We start from the raw sequence: 24429 nt of genomic DNA, 5'->3' as shown, positions 1-24429 counted from the left end.
AGTTTATTTTTCTTTGATTTTTGGACACATTAAACTTTCATCCTTGCGACTGCTTTTAGAAAAAGAATTTTGGAAAAATTATAATATTTTGTATTTTTAAAAATTTTTTTAAATGAAGCTTCCGAGTACACTTCTCACATTTCACATCTTTAAAAATATGATTTTGGCAACAATTTTCCTGTCTTATTGTTGTTGATAGATTTTTGATGAAATCGCATCATTTTGAATAGTTTCATTCTTTTAGAAATATGGGTTTGGCAACAATTTTTCATCGTATTTCTTATGTCACTGTTTTTAAGAGATTCGCATATTTCATTGTCATTTATATATATATATATATAATACATTTTTATTGAATTTTTTTGATAAAGTTGACTTCTGTTTTTTGAGTTCCTTTCATGTTATTTTTTGTTTATTTCACTGTTTGTAAGATATTGAAATGTTTTGCATGATTTTTTTTTTTTTTCTTCAACGGATAGTTGGTTAATTTTTTTTATTAGGATAATTAATATTTGTATTAAAGGATATAGCTTATTTCATTGTAATTTTTTTTTTCTCTTGAAAATATAAGATAAAATATCTTAATTATACTTTACTTTTCAGAATTTTTTGTTTTTTGTATTCTTTTATGTTATTTACTGCTCATTGCACTGTTTTTAAGATATTGAAAAGTTTGCATGATTTTTTTTTTCTTTAATGGAAAGCTGGTTAATTTTTTATTAGGGTAATTAATATTTGTATTAAGAGATATTGCTTATTTCATTGTATATTTTTCTGTTGAAAATATAAGATAAAATATCATTAATTATACTTTGCTTTTCAGAATTTTTTGTTTTTTGTATTATTTTATGTTATTTATTGCTCATTTCACTGTTTTTAAGATATTGAAAAGTTTTGAGTGATTTTTTTAGGAAGCAAAGTTCTTAACCTCCTTTATACCATTTGAATTCTTAAGATTTTGCAAAGGGAAGTTGGTTAATTTATTTATTAGGATAATTAATATTTGTATTAAGGGATATTGCTTATTTCATTATAATTTTGTTATACATAATAATTTTTTATGAAGTTGTTCTGCAGAGTAAAATTCTACGCAATTTTTAAATTTAACATTTGGTGTTAAATCAGCCCTTCAGCCATTTTCCCGGTACATTTAAAAGCCAGACGAAGGCTGGCAGCGAAGCTGCTAGTATGGAATAAATGAAAGAATATGTAAATACTAAGACCATTGTGATTTGGAGTACGGGGAAGGCTGGTTTTTCTAAACTCTTGTTAAGTAACTTTGTATATTATTAGAAATACTCTGACCAAATTTTGAACTGTTAAGTTGTTTTTAAGCACTTATTAAATCTCAGATTCAGCAATTGTTTTCCCTTCTTTTACATACTGGATATCAGAAAGTATTTGAACATGAATGATGTTTCATTACGGATGCACACGAAAATAAAATTTACTGGCAATGCACAATTTCAGTTCATGGAAATAATTCAGATGTTGAAGATAAATGTTGATGATGCAGGTGCTAATGATGATAACCAATGTATAAGCAAGTACTCACATTCAAGATGTTTGCAGTTGTTCCAAATTAAAATTTTTTAATGCATGAAAAGCAGAGTCTTAACTTGAATTACATACAGCAATGGGCACAATCTGTGCCCCCATTTTTAATCACATTTGTGCAACAATTTTAATAAAGAAAGTACAGCAAAGGAAAGTAAACCAGCTGGATGGTAGGATGGAAGCGAGACAGAGAATGTGGCATAAAGACTGATTTTTCACTTTATTTTGATTGCTTGATTGAGATTCAATTTGCAAACTGCAAATGCCTGTGCCATCAATGTTATACAAGAATCATCTGAGAGTGATTAATTTTGAAATGATGCAGCTTAAAGAGATTTATTATCAGCAATTATTATTTTTAGAATAGAAAGAGAAAATAACCAAATTAAAATAGAGAGTTGAGGGACTACTGCAAATTTAAATTAGAATTTTGATTAACATATTTTTTTTACCATAAATATATATATAGACACTCACACACAAGTGCAAAAAATACATTTAACACATAAGAAACAAATGTACAAATGATACCTGAATATTTGAAAAAGTGTGCATTGAATAATACACATACTTTATTTTTTCAAAAGAGTTTATCTTACCAGTTATTTGTGAAGAATGAGCATTGCAAACACGAGTTTCAGCAATAACTTGAATTGAGGGATCATCACCAGAAATCTCATTAAATTGTATCAAAACAGCAGACAGAGCATTATCATCCCCTCCACAACATATAAACCAAGTATTTTCTAAATTTAAAAACAAATTTTATAACATTTTGAAAGATGCTAAAACACCTTTTTAAATATATGAGGTGTGACAATTAAATAGCTGGACTAGTCTTAAAAATTAGCTTTTTTGAAAAAATTATACAAATACCTTTTAGTCCCGTTCAACACACTCCCTTTTCCTATCAACATCGCTACGTACGAGTTTTCGACCATTCAAAGCAATGCTACAGGTCATTAGGTGTCACCTTCTTCAGTAAGTTTGCCATTTTTGCCTTCACCTCTTCTACAGACTGAAAATGTGTTTCCTTCAATGCACTTTTCACTTTTGGAAACACACAGAAGTCGCATGGTATGAGATCTGGTGAGTACGGTGGATGTTTGAGCACAGTCTGCTAAGAAATGTTTCACAGAAAGTGCGTTGTGGGGTGGGCCGTTGTCTTGGTACAAAATGTGTGTTGTTGCTCCACAGATATGGCCTTTTCTTCCTCACTCTTTCTCTAAGCTTTCTCAGGATCTCAATGTAGTACTGCTGGTTTCCTGTTTGGCCTTGGGGGGCCCATTCAATCATGATGATACAATTAATATTGAAAAAAAAGATGAGCATGACCTTCCGTTTGGACCTGCTCATTCCAGCTTTTTTGGCCTTTGGCAATGTAGGAGGTCTGTCAGTATATGGATTGTCATTTAGTTTTAGGGTCATACTGAAAAATTCACGTTTTGTCACATGAGATTGACTTCAATCAGTTCAGGATCTTCTTTGAAGCGTTTCATGATTGTCAGGGCAAATGTTTTTCCAGTTCCTTTTTTGCTCGGGGGGGTCCAGTTTTGCACAAACTTTCGTCATATGCAAATTCTGGGTGAAAATGTTTCTTATTGTATCCCTTTCAATGTTCATAATATCTGAGATCATCTGAACACTCAAACGTCGGTCTTTAAGCATGATTTCAATAATTTTCTTAATGTTTTCATCAGTTCTTGATGTCACAGGTTGATCAGAACATTCATCATCTTTAACAACCTCCCGACATTCCAAAAATCGTTTGTGCCATTCTAAAAATTGACTATGTACATGTAATTATCTCCAAGCACTTCCTTGAACAATTTTAAACATTCAGTTAGAGTTTTTAATTTCAAGAGGAATTTCAGATTTATACGAGGGCTATCCAGAAAGTAGATTACGTTTTGGAATAAAAAAATAAACAAAGTATAGGAAACAAATTTTATTATATACAGATGAAAGCCACACTCAAATACTACTTTTCTACATAGTCACCATACAAATTAAGGCATTTATCGTAGCGATGTACGAGCTTGGAAATTCCTTCGTCGAAAAATTCGGCCGCCTGCGCCTTCAACCACTTCGTTACCTCTTCTTGCAGCTGTGTGTCGTCATCAAAATGCTGCATAGCCAGCCACTTCTTCATTGCTGGGAATAGGTGGAAGTCGCTCGGTGCCAGGTCGGGACTGTACGGCGGATGAGGAAACAACTCCCACTTAAAAGATTCAAGAACTTTACGAGTGACATTTGCCGTGTGGGGCCGGGCGTTGTCGTGAATCAACAAGATCTTAGAGCTCAACATTCCTCTGCGCTTGTTTTGAATTGCTCTTCTGAGTTTTTGGAGAGTTTGACAATACCTTTGAGAGTTTATTGTAGTGCCTCTTTCCAGGAAGTCCACCAAAATTACACCTTTTCTGTCCCAAAAAACAGTCGCCATCATCTTCCTTGCCGACATTGTTTGCATGCATTTCTTGGGTTTTTGGGGAGAACTTGTGTGCCCCCACTGCATTGATTGCAATTTCGTTTCACATTTCACATGTTTCACCCATGTTTCGTCACCAGTAACGATGCGATCGAGTAAAGAGTCACCATCCTTATGGTAAGCGTCCAAAAAGTTCAACGCTGCAGCCATTCGCTGATTTTTGTGGTCCTCTGTCAAGATTTTTGGAATCCATCTTGCACAAAACTTGTGGTAACCAAGCTTTTCGCTGAATTTCGCGAAATTTGTGGAAAACTCAAAGAAAGTTCCGTTATTGTGAAATTTCGATTTTCACGGACTTTAGCATCGACTTTTTCGAGAAGTTCGGCGGTCACTATGCTGGGTCTCCCACTTCGATCTTCGTCGTGAACATTGGTTCGGCCATTTTGAAATCTTATGACCCACTGACGCACTCCACCTTCAGTGATAATGTTGTCCCCATACACTTCACGAAGCTGCCAATAGATTTCTATCGGTTTACAGTTTTTTGCAGTCAGAAACCTTATTACTGAGCGCACCTCGCAGCTCGCGGGATTTTCAATTAACGCAGACATTTCAAACCGTCACAGTATCTGAACGGAGCACAGCACGAACCTCTCACTAGCACGGCTAGATGCAGACTGAGCTGTGCAATGCTCTGACCCCAAGATGGCCGCGCTAGCCCCGCCCCTAGTGGACACAGACGGAAACGTAATCTACTTCCTGGATGGCCCTCGTACAACATTGAGATGTTGTATCTTACTCAAACAAGGATGAAAAACCAACTGAACTAGATAGAGGAATGGAATAATGTGCCACCTGCATCAGAAGCATCAAGGTCAACTACATTCCATTTCCACTCATCCACACCAATTCTAATGGCTAGGGCATGAGCAGTCTGATTATTTAATTGTCACACTTCGTATATTAATAAATACATCATTTGCTAAGAGTTAACATATTTGAATGCCTAATTTAAAGTTATCATTATAGAAATGCTTTATCCTTAATCTAACTCTTTAATATTAAAACAATGAAAAAGCATTTTATCGTAAAATTTTTCAAGCATATATAATCATCCATTTAAATTCTCTTGCTAAAATTTTAAAAAGTTTCAAAAATTGGGACATAAAACTCATTCAATTTATCAGACTTCACTTTGAACTTGAATATTAATGCAAGTTTTTAACTTCCATAATAAAAAACATGCAATCAAAAATTCCCCAACAGCACATTTTTGAAATAATAAGAAATATTTATTCATATATACATAGGCTATGTGGACGAAAATACTAAAATCAAAGATTATGGCACATGAAATGGCAATTATTATTTTGGTACCAGTTTTGCACACTTTTTTAGTTCAGCCAACTAAAAAAAGTATCTGTTTAGAGACATCGTGGCAAAAGTACAGGAGTATTTTTTATATTGATAGGACACAAACTTTTGCATTTCTTTGTGTATTAAACACAATAAAATCTCTTAAAGTAATAGCATATTTTCTTACACACTTTTTTATAAAGTGGATTACATTTACAATCATGTGAGCAATTCTTTCCCCCCACCTTAAAGCAATATGGAGATAATTTCAGATTTTTACTCCATCTAGAAATAAGTATATTGTTTTTAGCCATTATGTAAAATCCAGCCTTGCAAAAAAAAATCTCCAGACACAATAACGCGTCAAAATTTATGAGCAAGAACAGAAAGAACATAGAGATGGCTTTTGGCAAGTGTTGCAAGTTCTATAGCTCATAAGATCTATAGCAGGGGTGGCCAAGACCGCGAAGACATTTTAGGTAGTCCGCGTAACCATCTCAATAATGATCTCAGTTATTAGCAATTTAATTTCTGACTTATGACATAGAATTAATGAATTATTTAAAATAAAAATTTACTACAGTTTACGCTTTAAAACCTAAAACAAACTGTGCAAAGTAATACAATGAATTTGTCATTTTACAGTGGAGAATTAAATAGAAACAACTTGACAGAATAGGATGCTTAGATTATATCCAGTAGGTGGCGCGATGATAGCGACGCGGCGATTTGACTAGTCTACCCGTCACACCCGCCCGTTTAGTTTGAGTTCTCAGTTAGTCATCTTACGTTGTAGCCGCTTGCTTCTTATCGCACTGATACGATAATTTGTTGTTTCAACAACCCATCCAAAATGATTCAGCCAGGTACCAGTGCTAAGAGAAGTAAAATATACCATTATCACAATGAGTGGGAAGATGATTTCTTTTTTTGTTATGGTGAAGGAGAAATGTGTTTGTCTTATATGTAACTCAAGTGTGGCACTACCAAAAAAAGCAAACGTCGAAAGACATTTTAAAACCATGCACTTAGAATACACTACAGACTTTCCAATCAGCAGTAAACTTCGAAAAGTTAAAGTGCAGGAATTAAAGTCTAATTTACATTTACAACAATCGTTATTTACGAGACCAGTGAAATGGGACCAGGGCACCAAAGCTAAAGCAGTAACATTGGCGTCGTTTAAAATTACAGAAGTTTTGATAAAGCGAAAAAACTCATTCAAAGATGGAGAACTGATAAAAGAAGCTTTCTGCAAAGCGAGAGAAGTGCTTTTCCACGATTTTAAAAACAAATCTGAAATAATATCGTCAATAAATAATAGTTCTTTGTTGCATAACACTGTGCTGCAACGGACTGAAGCTATGAATAATAATTTGGAGGATTTATTAAATGACGATTTAAAAGCTTGTAAGTTCCTATCACTTCAATTTGATGAATCCATGGATATTAGTGACATTGCACAGTTATGCATTTTTGTGAGAATGGTTTTTGAAGATATGACTTCAAAAGAAGAGTTATTAACTATAATTCTATTGAAAGGACAAACGAGAGGCCAAGATATCTACAATTCATTTAAAAACTTTATTGATAAGACAGGATTTCCAATATATAAATTGGTTTCTATTACAACAGATGGAGCTTCAGCAATGGTCAGGAATCGAATTGGTATTGCCTTGTGCAATAATAATGAGGAAATTCCCAGTTTTACCAGCTATCACTGCATTATCCATCAACAGGTATTGTGTTCAAAAATACTAAAGTCTAATGATATAATGCAAATTGCTTTTAAAATCGTCAATTCAATTCGTTCAAGAAGTTTTCAGAGACGACAATTTCGGGTGCTTCTGGAAGAAGCTGAATCAGAGTATGGAGATCTCTTATTGCACTCAGACATGAGGTGGCTAAGCCGTGGTGCTTTTTTATAAAGATTTTGTATTCTGTTACCAGAAATGAAAAATTTTCTACAAATGAAAGGAGAGCACATTACTGAATTGGAAGATGAGAAATGGCTTATGAAACTAGCTTTTCTCTGCGATATCACTTCAAAACTTAACGACTTAAACCTAAATCTACAAGGAAAGAATAAATGTTTAACAGACATGATGAACGCGATTAAAACTTTTAAAGAAACGATAAAAAGGTATGCGTCTCAATTAAGAAAACATGAATTGAGAAACTTCAAGAACATGGAGGAAGAGTGCATCCATAATTCAAACCAAGACTTCGAAGATTTCACCGAACACTTAGATTTTTTGTTTGAAGAATTTGAAAGAAGATTTGCTGACTTAATTAGGTTGGAAGAAATACTCAATTTTATGATATTTCCATTTAATGAAAATGTCAACATTGATGGAGTATCTGAAAAAATAAGACATTTAATAGATAACACATCAGTCACGGTTGAGGAAGAAATTATTAAATTAAGATGCGATATATTTCTTAAATCCAGAGCATCTAGCTATACTGATTTTTGAAAATTAATTTCTGAGGAAACATTTCCAAATATTTACAAATTGATTTTGTATTTGAAATCATACTTTGAATCAACGTATCTTTGCGAATCTGCTTTTTCAACCATGAACACCATAAAAACCAAACATCGGTCGCGTTTAACAGATGAACATTTAATTTCGTGTTTACGCATTGCAATAAGCTCGTACCAGCCACAATATGATAAACTTGTCGCAGATATGCAGTGCCAAATTTCAACTAAACGAAGTGAATAGGGTGGTCAATTTTTTATATATGAATACTTTGATTATTTTTGTCAGTAAATTTTTATTTTGTAAATATTAATAATAAGTTTTTTTACAAAAATTAGATAATTTACCATTTTTTCTTGTTACTGAAAACAAATATATAAACATGCACGTTACGTTAATTTAGCTCTGCTATTGGTAGATCGCCTTTGATTTTTTAAATGTGGAGTAGACCACGGATCCCAAAAGTTTGGCCATCCCTGATCTATAGTTTATCTATCTCACACCCTATCATACACCCAGAGTTGATCCAGGGTATAGGTGACAAAAACAGCTGTCTAGGAGCCAAATTTCGGGGCTGAACAACTAAATTGTTATTACAAATTGCAATTAAATAAAGTTTTATTTTGTTTTAAATAATTAACATGTTTAAATTATATGGGGTGCCAACTATAACGATTAGGGTGATGAAAGTGCTGAAAGTGGCCCAGCATATGCTAAAATAATGCTGCCATTCAGGAAAGTGCACAAAAATCTCTAATTTGTTTTTCAAATTCAAAAATTATTCTTTCATATTTCCTCTTTCAATGTTAACATATTAAAGAAGCTCTTATTTATCAATAAATTGAACAATTTAATAACAGTAAATATACTTCTTAATAATTTAAATCTTTATTTTACTTTTCGTAATAAAATACGTGACTGATATAAATTACAATGCATTTAATTTATAATATATCTATCTGATAATTTTATGAACATTTTCAGCTTTTTTGTGCTTAATAAATGATCTTGAAGCTATATGTTATGTAATTGCTAAAAAATCGTTTTTGTTATTTCTAATGCATAATCTTTAAAATTTTAATATCTTAATTTTTTTAAATACTTAAGAAAATTTTCAAACAGTATTTTTTGGATGGTACTGGGCAGGGTAATCTTTCAATAATCTCTTTGACATAAATTTTAAATCTTAATTTAATCTCATAAACAGTTTATTTACAAAATGCATCAGAATAAACATAACTAGCATGTACCATAATTATCTCTCATTTAACTCCTGATGGAAGTCCAAAAATGTTTATTTTTCACCAGAAAATCAACTAATTTGTGTTAAATTATGTCAAATGATCAGTTTACATCAAATTATATATACCTTTTGAAATAATGCACAAATTATATATACCTTTTGAAATAACAAAATTTTTCCAACCAATAGTGCTTTTTTTAGTATTTATTTATTTAGTATTCAATTTAAACAGTGCTTTTTTTATGGTTATTATTATTCAGTAAATAGCTACTAATAAATTTACTGATGAAAAATTTTTCGTCTGTTAAAAAAAACCTCTTATTTCTTTAGCATTCTGAGAAATGAAATATTTTCTAATCTAACAGAGAATCTTAACTTTAAATTTAAATTTATAATCTTAATATTAATGCCAAAAACAAAATTATAATACCTGTTATCTGCTTTAGATCTATAGCATTGATACCAGACTGATGCAAGGTTAGATGAAAAACTTCATCAGACTTTGACACTAAATTTTGTATCTGATTTTGATTATCATATAAATGGATATAATTTTGGTGATTCATGATTTTAACTTTTCCATCAGCTGCTCCGGTGACAAACAAAAGATTATCATTAGATGCTTCAGTAATTCTGATTTCTGATAATGTAAAAATACAATGCTCTCCAAGCTGTACACTGTAACAAATTGACAACTCTTTGATATGGACATCAAATGTATAAACCCTATAAAAGAAAATAACAACATAATTATGCTAAGTTACACAATCTCATTTAACTTCAACAAGCAGGGAAAATGTATTGCAAAGCTGCCAGCTTCAAAATATGAAAAACTGGGAGATTCTCTTCCCGTTTTCACACTGTGCTGCAATGCTATTTCAAATGAACTCTAAATGGACTTAAATTCACTTTATAATGCATGATTTAGGTTACTGAACTATTTATAATACGAAACTTAATGTAACATTCCTCAATATTTAAAAAGATATTCTAAAATTTATATTCTTAAATAAATTTAATTTAGTCATTTTCCAACATTTTCACAATGAGAAAAGCCTGAGTATGGAGGTTTTAATTTGGTTTGGTTTTTTGATTATGGAAAAGTACTCAGGGGCTATCTGCCTAAGGGAAAGAGTGCCTTCATAGAGGACTTTACACATTATACATGGAGAAAATCATGAAAACGCCCATGCAGCCAGTCTGTTTCCCGGAATTTGTACACCAGACTGAACTACCAGTATTCAGCAAATTTACTCCTCATCCACTGGAAGTAAAGAAGAGCTTTTATTTATCAAAGTAATTTTAAATACAATGACAAATTAATAATTAATGCATGTACTATCATGTGGATAGGATAAACTTCTCAATATATCATATATTTGATATAAAACAAAATTAAATACTAATATTAACTAACTAAACACCGGCTGAATCTCCATTAAAAGTTCTACAAATACCCACAGTAGATTAAATTACTTCAGATAAAATAAAATTGAATAAGAAAAATTACAGTGAAATATCACTAGGGGATAGGGGAATGGATTTTAAATAATTTAAATTTAGTTCATTCATTGCTGAGAAAAGTTTTCCTTAATCAAGGCTAAAAATTAAATTTGAAAGTTACCGATATTTATTTGGAGACTGTAAGATGTGATGAAAAACTGAAAAAGTTGGCAACTACAGTTTTATTTTGCTAAATAATTACAGATCTGTCAGACTTATAAATCAATGCCTTGGAACTTTAGAAGTTACTATCACGGACTTACAAAACACTTTTAAGTAAAAATTCTGATTTAGATTCTAAATTTTAGAAATCTTAATATATTATGCTACACATTTCATCATTAATAAAAACATTATAACATTTCATCATTAATAAATTAATTCAACAATCACATTCTACATTGGAAAACATTGTTTTAAGATAAATTTTTCTTATCTTGGATACATGCATAAACTTAATAATGGAGTGATGCTTATTAGTAACATAAAAAGAGGGAGAAAACTTATACAGTTTAAAAGAAATATTTATGAGATTAATATTACATACAATCTTTCATCTGGAAATTTTCTTTAAATAGTAAATGTTTTAGAAGTTAGTGATGATAACTTTTTTGATAAACAAATCCTTCTATTTTATGTAATGTTACAGTATATTTATCAGGACTTTATGCAAGACAAATCTTATAAATTGATCCTTCCAGAAAAGTTTACACAATAATTGTAGCTAAGCATATTAAAGATTATTAATATTTGGCGGGCAAGAGAAAAATAAATTTATAAAATGTGTTTACTCATTAACTAATCCTAAAATCAAATATGACAAAAAGACACTCGATTTTTAAAAATCAAAATTATTAAAAAAATCATGTGAAAAAAGTCACGGTGAATATCGTAACAGCACAGCAAAAAAAATCTAGTCAAGTTAAATTAGTTACTCTGCCAACTAATACAATATAGTTAATGAAACATTTCATCACTGTCATTTGTTCATCTAACTTGCCTAAGAGAAAGAGCTTTTTATGCCTAACTAGCTTTGTTATGGAGGATTTTTCCAAGTAAAGCTGACTCATATTTGTGTTACAAATGGTGAAAAAGCATCAACATACCTATTGCACAATCCATTCATTGGAATTTAAACCTGATTTTGGAAATTAATGAACACAGTACACTAACAATATTTTTATTGTTTTGCTGTTTCTTGAAGATTAAACAAAATCATCAGAATCCCTCAAATTCATATGTATAGGACAGATAAATAAAACAAAAATACACTATTAATGTAGCAACATACAATACACATTAATAGAGGCACTGTTATAAAACATTGTTAATTTTTTGAATATTTATAGCACTAACAACTAATATAAGTGCATCAAAAACTGAACTGAAATGGAATTATGAATAACAAACCTAAAATAACTGTCTGAGCAAGCTGCAGCTATTAAGTACTTTTCAAATTCATATGAGGATTGAGGACAACACAATGAAACATCCATAAGTCTTGTTTGAGGATCAAATTCAATTTCTTGCTTTTCTTTACATCGCTTTTTTCCCTTTTTTTCCTCAAATGATAAAATGAATGTAGCTAATTCTTTACAGCTTAAATCTAAAATTCATTTTTTATGAATATATAATGAATATCAAATACTGCATATAAAAGTAAATTATATTTTTTATATTAAGACTTACTATCATCATTTCTAATCTTCCACAACATAATTTGAGCTCTACCACCTGCAGATACAAGAAGATAAGCATTTTTTTCCTTCATTTCAGTTTTCTTTATTGTTCGAATGCTAGACAAATGACCAGATAGATTGTGCAAACAAACAATTTTTGATGATTTGCTAGTTCCATCAGAAAGGGGTTAAGAAACAAATAATAAGAATAACACGTAAATAATTTAATAATTTTCCTCCATCACTTAGAAGTTTTCTTCATTACTAATTAAAGAGAATGATTATTAAATTATGCATATAAAATATAAATAAATGTAAATAAATTACTATATATATTTTCATTTTCCCAAAGATAATTTTATTTTGAAGAATTAATTTTATGTTCAAGAGGGATTTTCAAAATTAATGAGAATGTATGGAAACAACCAAATTAAAAATCTATTTGAAAAAAGAGATGAGGTACGGCAATTAAATGAAAAGAATTTATTTATAACTCTAGAAGTGGCAACATTAGCATGAATCCATATGAGCAAAGTAAAGCAAACATATGTGCCAACGACTTTGCTTGACTGTAGGTCTCAGGGATGCAAAGTTAAAAATCCATTAAGCTGGTATCTTTGGAATGCTTGTAATGGAAAAGGCTGATATAAAAATCTAGCAGAGAATGATTATTACATTTTCTATTAGATCAAGTGGAAAACCATCTAAAATATCTAACAAATTGCATGATATGTTAAGTGAGCATTGCTTATCACAAGCAGCATATGAAGAGGCTCACCATTTCAAAGATAGTGAAGAAATTTTTGAAATTCGTGGTTTGATAAGCAAAAAGTTAATACCATCAAACCAGCTTGTTAATACAATCTTTTATTGTGAAGTCTTGGAGCGTTTAAGATAGTGAATAGTGTGGGAAGACCAGATTTGACAATGAGAGGTTGAATACCCCAGCTCATTCAGTATTCATGGTAATAATTGATTGCAGGAAGGGATTCCTACATTTTCACTTCTACTCTACATTTTGGATCTCATACCCTGAGATATTTTTTCTTACTCAAAGTTGAAATCTGTAGTAATATAATATTAATTTCATGATCTTGAGGACATTAAAAAAATATGACGACGGCATATTGAAAGAAATGCTGGTTCAACTGCATTGAACTGTAAGGGTACTAATGTGAAAAATTGTAGATTTGATTTTCAAATTAACCATTAATAAAGTTTTCTATACAAAAATTTTTCTTGTTCAATTATCAAACCTTATAGAATGATGATTTAGAAGTAGAAAATCAGCATTTCTGAAATGTTGCTGAATATTTGTACAGTAGTTGCTTAGACTATCAGGATATGTAGATTTTAGCCATTTAAGCACTTTTTTAATTTCAGATGGATAAAACACAAAAATTACATGAAAGGTAATTAACACTGATGCCAAAAATATTTTATTTGCAATTAAAAGAAATCTGCTTATGTAAAAGAATGAAAACACTAAGTTAGCATTATTTCATTAAAAAAAACAAGCCAGCTTATCAAATCTTCTAAAAGTATCAACAGTCATTTTGAGTTCCTGGAAATTACAAAATTCTTCTCCATCATTTCTGCTAACAATCCTACTTTAAAAAGAATTTTGCCATCAGTTCAAATACTACTAATAAAATGGTCTATGCAAAAGAATTCTCTTTGTGCGAAATCAGTGAAAAGATTAATATTGTTAAAAGTAATCTATTTTTCTTCCACTAAAATGAAACTATTTTAATTATTGGGAATATTAGTTATGATATATAAATTTTATTGATTAATGGGAATTACCTTTTATATTAATAAAGCAGTGATACAAGGCTAATGAAATATCAGAATTTTTAGAGTACATTATGTTTGAATTCAGTTTCATTTTGACAGAAGAAAATAAATTTCAATAATAGCCCAGTTTTGCTGTTACTTAAAACACAGAACAGTATAATTACCAGAATTACACAGACTCCTCAGTAACACCCAAGGAAATTTATATTGACTTATTGTGTAAATACTTTAAAATATATAGCAAATAAAAGGTTTACAATAAAGCAAAGTGCTTAGAAAAGCAAGCCCTAATGTAAATTATAAGATACTGTGTAATGTACAAATAAAAGATTTACTGCAAGTAAAATAAATAAATTATCAGGTAATGAAAAGCTTAAGATGTAATAACAAGGTAATTATCTCTCCAGTACCTATTTCCTCTGAAGAAGTTTGAATTTCCTACCATGTATGCCGAATTCTTTGCCAGAGAAACATTGGCACAAGATATTGGACTTTGGAAGGTGTGATACATTATTTCTTCTTGAGAAAATATGCATCCACATCCAGATTTGCATAGTAAATATATCTCAACAAGTAATTTAAAATGTAATGTACTAAATTAAAATCAATCAATCAAAAAAAAAAAAAAAAACTAAAGCTTATGTAACAAAGAAGTTATATACACAATGTGCTCAATAATACCCGAATCAAGATAATTTCCAAAAGCATATTGCATCCTTTTAAAATAAATTGCTATCATGTGGAAGAAAATATTGCCTTTTTCGCTCTCTTTCAGGTTCTTCCTGAACTAACATCTGAGATAGCCAGATCAAAAAGTTATGAGGAACAGTGAATGAATATCATACTTTTTTTACAAACTGTGAAGATATGATGGAAGAAGTTTATAATGATAACACTTTGTCCCAATCAATCTTCCACCAGTTCAAATAATTTTAGACTGTTTAGCAAGGTTGTGATAATAAACAATAAAAAGTTTGTCGATATTCAACTCTCACTGATGACCAAACTAGAAAAGTCTGCCCAAATTTTCTATGTATGATCAAAATTTGGTGGCACTAAGTTCCACCACTTTTCCACACCACAAGGAGCATACATACATACAAATTCTTCATTATTTAATAATAGAGATGAAATTACTTCAAAAGAAAATGAAGTCAAAAACAAATGAAATAATTTTGAGGAGTTACTCGAATATATATTAATAAATTTTGAATTACTTTAATAATTAGAAATATTCCATCACTAGCAAAATATGGCAAGCTGCTGGATGAAACTGAGAAGCATATAAATACTTTTAATACCTTTAAATAGAAAGAAAACAGTTAAGGATACTATAAAAGCCAAGTATTTGTAGTATATTATCTTCCCCTCCAGATGCCACAACAGACAAGTTACCTGCAATTATGTAAAATTTTCAACATCTGTAAGATCTTCAAATGGTTACTAGTATCATGAAACATATTTCCTAATACAAAATAAGAAAAAATAAAAAAAGAACATAGTAAAAATGCACTAAAACGAAATTTATTCCTCCAAGCAGCTAAGGAATTTCAGTTAAAATTGTCTAAGTATTTTCAGCTGCTTTATTGGACTTAGAATTTATACTTATGCTGCATTCAGGAGGACTTCAAAATTTTTGGATGAATTGATATAATTAAATACACTCATGTCCATAAATTAAGGATAATGCAAAATCAGGCAAAGGAAGAGTTAGAAGCAAAACAAATCTTACTTATTTGTAAAGCTTATTTATTAAACAAAAGGTAAAGAGCAAAAAAAGATGCTATATGTTTGATATATTAAAAAAATTAGCAATTTTTTCTCCCTGGAGCAAATTACAAAAAACACCTATTTACAAAAAACCAATATTACATGGTTGATATGATTGTTAATACATTGTATGTCTCCCAGACGATGCAATACAGTCCATACAACACCTAGGCATGCTGAGTATCAAATTATCGATCTGATCTTGGGGGATATTACACCACTCAAAAAGCAATGCTCTCCGAAGTTCCTGTAGACATGTAGGAGGAGGATGACAGGCTGCAACTCGTCGACCAAGCATGTCCCACACGTGCTCTACTAGATTCAAGTCCGGTGAGAATGCTGTCCAGTCCATATGGATGATATCCTCCGATTGAAGGCATTTGCTTATGATGTTTGCACGGTGACGACGGGCGTTGTCATCCATAAACACAAATTGTGCGCCCATCGCGCCCCGAAACAAACGTACATGTTGTTCCAGAATGATGTCCCGATAGATTTGGCTTGTCATGGTTCCAATTTGAATATGCAGGTCAGTTCTGGAACCCAGAATAATTTCAGCCCAAACGAGCACTCCTGCACCACCGTAACGGTGTCGTTCAATGATGTTTTATTGGTGGTAACGGGTACCTGGAGCTCTCCATATAAAAGTCCGGCGACAATCAGACTGCAAGCTAAACCTGGACGCGTCGGAAAACATCACACAAGCCCAATGCTGTGGTGTCCACAATGCATGCTCTCTACTCCAGGCTAACCGCAGGCAACAATGAGTTGCAGTAAGTGGAACGCATCTGACAGGTCTACGAGCATATACACCAATCTGCCCTAAGCGTCTGTACACGGTCTGCCTTGAAATTGTCGTACCAGTGGCTGAAGAGAGCTGACGAGACAGGTCTGAGGCTGTGCTCCACCTGTTTCTTTTGGCAGTAACTGCCAAATACCGGTCCTCATTTGGCGTTGTAACTCTGGGGTGACCTGTGCTGTAATGTCTACTCACATTACCATCATCTTGGAATCGTTACCAAAGCCTGGAGATGACACTCTAGGCAATTCCAAGTTCATCTGATACTTCCAGTTGGGTACGCCCACATTCCAGACGGCCGATAATTCTACCACGTAAAAAATCATCCAAATACGTCCTTTGTGTCATAACTATTCGGTTATTGCAATGAAATGCTTATAAAGCGCCTGCGAACAATTTTACTTCTTTGCCTGTATTCCTTATATATCACTCTCTTACACTCTCGTCATTGTGATGTACCATTGGTGTCATCTGGTTACTTCCTGAAATTTGTATATGATTCTTGAAGATGTGTATAGTGATTTTACAGGTGATATATTTATTTTAGAGTTCGATTTCTGCATGACTCCAAATTATCCTTAATTTATGGATATGAGTGTACTTTAGAATAGTTATCATACTTTTTGATAAAACTGATGTGCACAGTGTGAAGATCTTTAATATATTCATTTCTTTTAATTAATTTTTTCCTCACAAGAAGAGCAAATTTTAATACTTCTTAACCTTAAATATGGTTTATAATTATGAGGCAGATAAATAATAACTTCCAAATAAGACATTTGCTTGAGACAGTAAATACTCCTTACTTTTTGAAACATAAATTTTGTCATTTCACATTTCATCAGATTTGTAATTAATATCTTTTAAAATCAGTAGAATGATTAAATATACCATTTAAAGAACAAATTATTATTCCAATTTTTAAAATATTAAAAAAAATACAGTACCTGCTGAAACCTGTTATTTTCATTCATCATTTAAATACCAGGTTTGTCAACACTATAACATGTTTTAAGCTACAACAGGTAATCTAACAGGTCTCAGCAGGAACTTTATTTTTTTTCAATATTTTGAATATTGAAATTATAACTTATTGTGATTAAAAAACGATTTTATCAAAGAATTCTCTTCTTAATGACAATGTTAAAATTTGGACATAATAATTAATAGCAGTCTCTTCATTTAATTTTCTACATTTATTAGCTACACATTCCCTTCAAAGAAATGTTTTACACATTACAAAAACTTTACACTTTCTGCATAGTTTTTCACCTTATTGAAATACAGAATAAAATTTAAAAAAAAAAAAAATCATTGCAGTGAACTTTAAGTTGCATTATTCAAAATGATTGAAATGTGGAGGTTTTCATAAAATTTTAATAAAAAAATTGTTTTCTAGTCCTTACCACAAGAATGTGATCTTGAGTTAAACAAGAAACACATGTTACAAAACTTCTGCCCTGAGATGCCCAGCTAAAAGAAAAAGAAACAAAGAACTATTATTAGAAAAGAATACCTAAAAATAGCTGCAAAGTAAAATTTAATATAAACTTAATACTAAACTAACAGAAACTTCTAGCAATATATTTCTAAGAAATGCAGATTAAAAATATATTAGCAGTACATTTTTAAGTAAGAAAGAAAATGAAGTAAATTTAGGTAAGAAACAAAGTAAATTTAAGTGAGAAGCATTTATTTTAAGATAAAAGAAAAATAGTTACATTTTCACATGCTAGTTTAATCATTCATATATAAACTAGAAATAGCTATTAGAACATACTGCATATTATCTAATTCATATTCTATTCATATGTCTGAGATAACGTCTTGGACAAAACAAAACAAATAAGAACAGTCAACTGTCTTATATTTTCTGTATTTTCGAATATTAATTTGACACAGAAACTTCATAAAATAAAATAATATAATTTTGTTTTCTTTTTTTTACAGTTTTCAAATAACTATAGATTTTTCAGAAATACACTAACAAAGTAATTTAATAGCAAGGAATTGAAAAATATTTAAAATGTTAAATTTAAATTCTATATAAAAGGCCTACTTTTAATATAGAATTGTTAAGTGCAAAATGTAGATCTTCAACTGAGAATATAATATCCTTCTTTTTAATGGCAACAAATGTGGCTTTTCCTTCACTGCTGAGGTGAAAATCCCAAGAACGATGACCACCTCCACACTCAACTGTCATAATGGCACTTTCAAGCTGAGTGCTCCATACCATAAAATATTTCTGTAAAAATATTATATCTTTATTAAGCAAAGGAGTTCAAAACTTTTTTATTTTTGAAAGCTATGAGCAGTTTGATAAAAATGTGCCTTAAAAATATTAAGAATGCATAGAAGTATAAAACTGTTAAAAAATTCCAAATTAAAGTTTCTGACTATAATACAGGATATGGCAATCCTAATCCTACTACAGATGTCACACTAGATTTCATACCCAAAATCAAAATAATTAAAACACGAGGCAGTGAGTTCCCCTTCTCCACAAAGCAATTTCTAAATCTTTAAAATTTTTCTTAGAAGACTCGCATCATACAAAAGTTCTTCCAAAAAATATCCACCCCAAATATTCTCTGTCAGATTTAAATCTGAAGATTTGGCTGACCACTTTATTCTATTCAGGATCATGATATTCTTCACTCACAGCCCATGGTATCATATATGTGACAAGCCTTTCCGAGTCTTAAGACCCGTGATCACACCAGTGTGATTTCAAATCAGAATGTTTGATTAACGTTTTTACATGACACTAAATGGCAGTTGAAGTTTATTATATTTTTGAATTATGTTCCACTGAGCACTGGCCTTCAATATGCACTTTCAGTTCTAAGTTTTATTTTTGTTGAATCGGGGGAATCTGAACATGTAAACAAATACAAGAGTCTGATTCTTTTGGGAGGATACGACTTTATAAATGCAAATAGTTAATTCATTCCATTATATTTATGAAATTTGCTTAGACAAATCAAGTAGCTTTACTAGTAATTTGTTAAAGTTTTTAAAGGGTCTGTTTTTTCCCCCAATAGTGTACAGGTATAACTTTTTTTATTAAAATGAAAATATTCTCTTTAAAATTCACAACTGCTTTTTGTTGAAACAATATGAAAATTTTATTACAGCATATTCAGATAATATAAATGATAATAAACTATAAATTTCAGCATATTTAATTGCAGTAGTGATTTTAAATGAGTTTGTAAATGAAATTAGGCTTAACAAGGAAAATCATACATATACTTCTGGAATGTGCAAACTGGTGGTGTACTTCTTTCTCCTTTTACCAATCCTGAATGAGTTAAAACATGTGTTTGTTTCCAAAAAAATTCAGTTACCAGTACAATTTAATGCAGATAAAACATCTATAAAAACAGGGACATTATTGTAAGCAAAAGGGTAAAATCCATTTAAGAGCTTCATTCAAATCAGCAGGACTTTATTTCACACTGCTTGGCAGACACAGTCATCTCTTCTGTGGACATAAAAAAACATCACATACATTTGGCATAATGAATTTCCACACTGATTTCTTTGTAAGCATAATGATTACATTCTCTGATATTAGCAAAAGAAATAAAAATTATTGGATGTTCCCAGATAATACCACTGAAAATGAAAGCAAAACTTAAAGTATAGCACTGAAGTACACATAAAGCTACAGCAACATCTAGTACTTGTAGTTAGTAACAATTTAAATTTGCTTGCTTAAATTAAAATGAAGAATTTCCTAATGTGAAGCTTTCTTGCCCTGAGCCTGTTTGACAATTATAAAAATACGTAAACACAAAATAAAAACATTAAAATACAAAAAATAGAAATATAAAGTAAAATACATAAAAGAAGGAACATGTAAAAGAATACATACAAAACAAAACAGAATATTAACAATGAAAATGCCGAATTGTGAATGCTGAAGAAAAAATTAACACTACTGAGAAAAAATAATTCACAAACTTCATTTATTCAAAAAACAAAAATAGAAAAGCAATAATGGAAAAAGTAATACTCTACAGAAATCACACATATATTTGATTAGGGGATTGCACCTGCATAATTCTATGAACTGTGTTTCTGAGCTCAGGAAAAAAAGGAAAGAGATGAATAATGATACATTAATGGAAGTGGATAAATTTACTAATAGCACTTATTTGAAAATTAATTCTTTTTTATTTCTTCAATGAAAGAGAAAATAATTATATAATTTTTCAAAAAATCCAATGAAACATATGGTAGAATTCTTATTTGTTTATTTCAGTACAAAGACTTTAATCCGGACTCGTCAGGACTTTGGCAATTCCGGATTATAGATCATCAATTTAAATCTGGTAAGATGGCATGCAGAAATTATAAAATTAAATATATGAAACCGTAATTTATGAAATAAAGAGCAATTTTGATCTAGAGGGTATCAAAATTTACAAAAAAAAAAAGCTTAAAATTTATTTGTTTACTTTATTAAACATTTCTTTCAATGTAAGTTGTTTAAGTTGCTTCCTTTTTTGTTCTAATACTTTCTCTTTAATTCTATAAACAGAAATAATTTCTTGTTTAGTTCCACTGTTCAAGTCCTGTAATTGCTGTGTCGAGAATACCGACTAACCTGTCAATCAAAATTTTTTCGTGTTCAATAACCTCTCTGTCACTTTCTTCACTATCGGAAGTGGTATATCGAAACATGCTTTTGCTTTGTAGATCCTTTGGCAGCTCCAGAATCGGAAACTCTTTTTGACATAATCGAAAGTTCAAGCTTACTTTTTATAAAATTGCTCTAACAGTCTGCAAAAAATAATAAGCCGGATCCAATTAGAAGATTAAGGAACAACGCAATCTGCAACATTAACTGAAATAGATAATTTTAGCCTAGCTTATACCATCCGTTATACATTAAATGTGCATGCGTAAAGGTATTATGCACATGCGTAAATGCATTATGCCTTTACGCATGTGCAGAAAGTTTGTAGCTTTGAGGTATGGATTATAGATTATTCCAGATTATGGACGTCCGGATTAAAGACTTTACTATACTTTAGTACTGTAATATGATATATCACTGATTTTTTTTCCCTTTCAAACACGTTCGCCTAATGATCATTAAGTTTCTGTAAATGAAGTACTTCTTTATTTTTAAATTTAAATAACAATTTTCAGGAATACTTCAGTTTTTTAATAGCAGCTCTTGGTGAAAAAAGCCCCACAAGATGCGAAAGCACATTTCATTCCAAGTGCAAAAAATACATATATATTACCAAGCAAGGTTACTGCAGCATACATATAAGGCTAAATATATTGTTACAAATTTTGTATATATGCAAATAGTTTTAGTGAAATTATATGTAAAATTGTAGTATTTCTTGTATATTGTAGCATAAAATGCCTCAAAAATGCTAACTTCCGGAAAAGTAAGGTTGCAGGGAAAAGTTTATTTAACACTAAAGTAAATGGCTATCTCACTAAATTTAGAAGACAGCACCAGGCTTGTGATGGTTTTGGTGACTAATTTTTGTCACCAAACTTGATGGCCATTTGGATCCAATTCCTGTGTAACTGTAACTGGCACTGAAATTGAATAGCTGTAATTGGCACCTATATGTAACTGTATTAGGCCCTTATATGTAACTGTATTAGGCCCTTATATGTAACTATAACTATATATAACCTTCCAGCAATTTAAAATTGAAGATACTGAAAATTTCTTGGGGGAAAACTGACAGCTTCAATTTTCAATTTTTAGTTCAAAGTATTGAGAGACCTCCATGCAAGCTTCACCCTTTAAATGCTCTTTGCACTGCATTGTGTTTAACATTCTCAGTAGTTTGAAGTGTAACTACTGTATTCTGTCATACTGAGAAGAGCTGTATGAATAATTTTACGGAAAGTTCCAAAACTATTAAGTGTTTCTTTTGAGAAAACAAATTTTATCGAACTATCATGAGTTCAGAGAGCATTCAAACCATTGTGAACCTACATGTGCACAATAATTTTTGGTGCAAAATTTAGACTGAATCAGGGTTCGTACACATTTCTGCACACGAAAATTAAGTACTTTTAAGGACTTTTAAGGACCATTAATGAAAAAAAATTAAGGACCTATAAGCAAATGGGAACTGAATAATTCAATTGAAGATATTATCTATGCCTGAATTTCACTTTTGTAATACCATAGATCCCTAAGTAGTAAGCATTATTGCTAAACATGAATTAATTAACATAACTGTGAATAAGTTTGAAAATAAAATAAACTTTATGCAATTTATCAAGTAGCATTAAATATTTTACACTTATGATTGTTTGTCATATTTTAAAGAAGATAAGTGACATTTACGTTTTACTAACAATTAGCATTATGTTGATTTTTTTTATGTCTTATTTTGTCACATACTTGGTCAGTCTAGAGGTTTAGTAAATAAGCAGGTAGATTTTTATGTCAAACTGCATAGGTTAAAATAAGAAGTAAAATCATAATCAACATGATTCATAACAAAAGACTGAATGTTGTCACCGCTGCTTCTTGTCTAGAGAGAGACCTGCTGATTATAACAAACATGAAAAGATGTAGGCAAGGTTGGCAAGTGTTGAAAGTTAGTCAGGCTCTGTTTGATGCAGATAGTGTTGTAGCTTCGTGTACAGTTCCAGGGGTTGTAACCCAGTTAATATACTTTAAGGTTCCAATAAGCCATTAAAGCACCGGAGGTGATATGTTGTTTTGTATTATTTTAAGTCTCAGTAGATGCATTAGAATATGTTTTACTTGAATTTTTACATTTTTATATTTTATCTTGCGACCACAGTGAGTATTAATGAAAGGCAATAATTCGCTTTAATATGTGGAGATAATTTTTAAGGATAAGCAGTTAGTTCTAAATAATTAAATTAGGCAGTTTGACAACCTGTCATTATAGATTTACATGACCACTATTAAATTTTATTTTTTAACAATATTTGTTAAAAAAAGCTCTATTAAAATCAAAATCTAATAAAATTTCACAGTTTAAAATGCATGTAATTTATGACACAGATTTTTAAACGATATTAAGATAATTACACATTAAAAGCTACAAAACATTTATGTTTTGTAACGTTTATATCGATTTTCTTTACTTTTAAGCATTTTTTCAAACAATTAGAGATTTGTCTCACTATGCAAACCAATGCTCTTGCTAGTTTCTGCGTGCTTTATCTCCTAACTTGTCAACCTCTCCATAATGTACCTATGAGGGTTTAATTGATCAGGTAAAAGTTAAATAGTCCAAAACCCCTGACAGACGTGAAGCATATTTTCGCTATGTCTGAAATTAACTAAAATATCAGACAAAGGTTTAAATAAGCCTCTTATTTAAAAAGAACTTAGAACAAACATAATTCTGATGTTAACAAAATCGATACGTATCCCCGCCTAGAGGGACGAGTGTAGGTTGTTTCTATGAGCTCCGGCTTTTTCCTCATTAGAAGCGGAAATATTCAGCGGATCGTCTTAATTTTAATTGCTATGTATAGCCAAGACGTTCAGCTTTAATTAGACACCAAGTTCGTCAAGATCGGATCATCCAGTAATTACTAAGAGACTAATTACAGCCTCAACGCGTCGTGCACGTGGTAATTCATATCGAACTGTGCTTCCAGATTCGCATAGCAGCTGCCATTGCCCAATGTCACTGGTGTTTAGTATCGTCGGATGCGGTATTTTACGCTGAGCAATTTGACAGTAATTATGTATGTGTGCGGTCAATGGATGCCGAGTAATTGATTTTTAATTGCTTTTACAAGTTTTTCACCGTTAACTTTGACCTTTTCCC

At 30.9% G+C, this 24429-nt stretch overlaps 1 protein-coding gene across 2 annotated transcripts in view; it reads right to left on the bottom strand.

Moving 5' to 3' along the window:
- The window catches only part of LOC118205162 (tRNA (34-2'-O)-methyltransferase regulator WDR6), a 104277-nt gene that overhangs the window by 15698 nt on the left and 64150 nt on the right, over positions 1–24429 (bottom strand). The window contains exons 16-22 of one of the 2 annotated variants that reach the window (XM_085815900.1): positions 18678–18866; positions 18025–18091; positions 15382–15444; positions 12263–12430; positions 11984–12179; positions 9501–9796; positions 2157–2303 (exon numbers count right to left, since the gene is read on the bottom strand). In XM_085815900.1, coding sequence (XP_085672026.1) covers positions 2157–2303; positions 9501–9796; positions 11984–12179; positions 12263–12430; positions 15382–15444; positions 18025–18091; positions 18678–18866 — 1126 coding nt within the window. The remainder of the gene's footprint in view (positions 1–2156; positions 2304–9500; positions 9797–11983; positions 12180–12262; positions 12431–15381; positions 15445–18024; positions 18092–18677; positions 18867–24429) is intronic. The other variant, XM_085815901.1, reaches the window with a different exon arrangement.

This window comes from Stegodyphus dumicola, chromosome 4, assembly GCF_044657685.1.
Source record: "Stegodyphus dumicola isolate Sdum_Otavi_A_Nest chromosome 4, ASM4465768v1".
NCBI lineage: Eukaryota > Metazoa > Arthropoda > Arachnida > Araneae > Eresidae > Stegodyphus > Stegodyphus dumicola.
The sequence above is the reverse complement of the archived record's forward strand: the minus strand, read 5'-3'. Positions and strand labels throughout refer to the sequence as shown.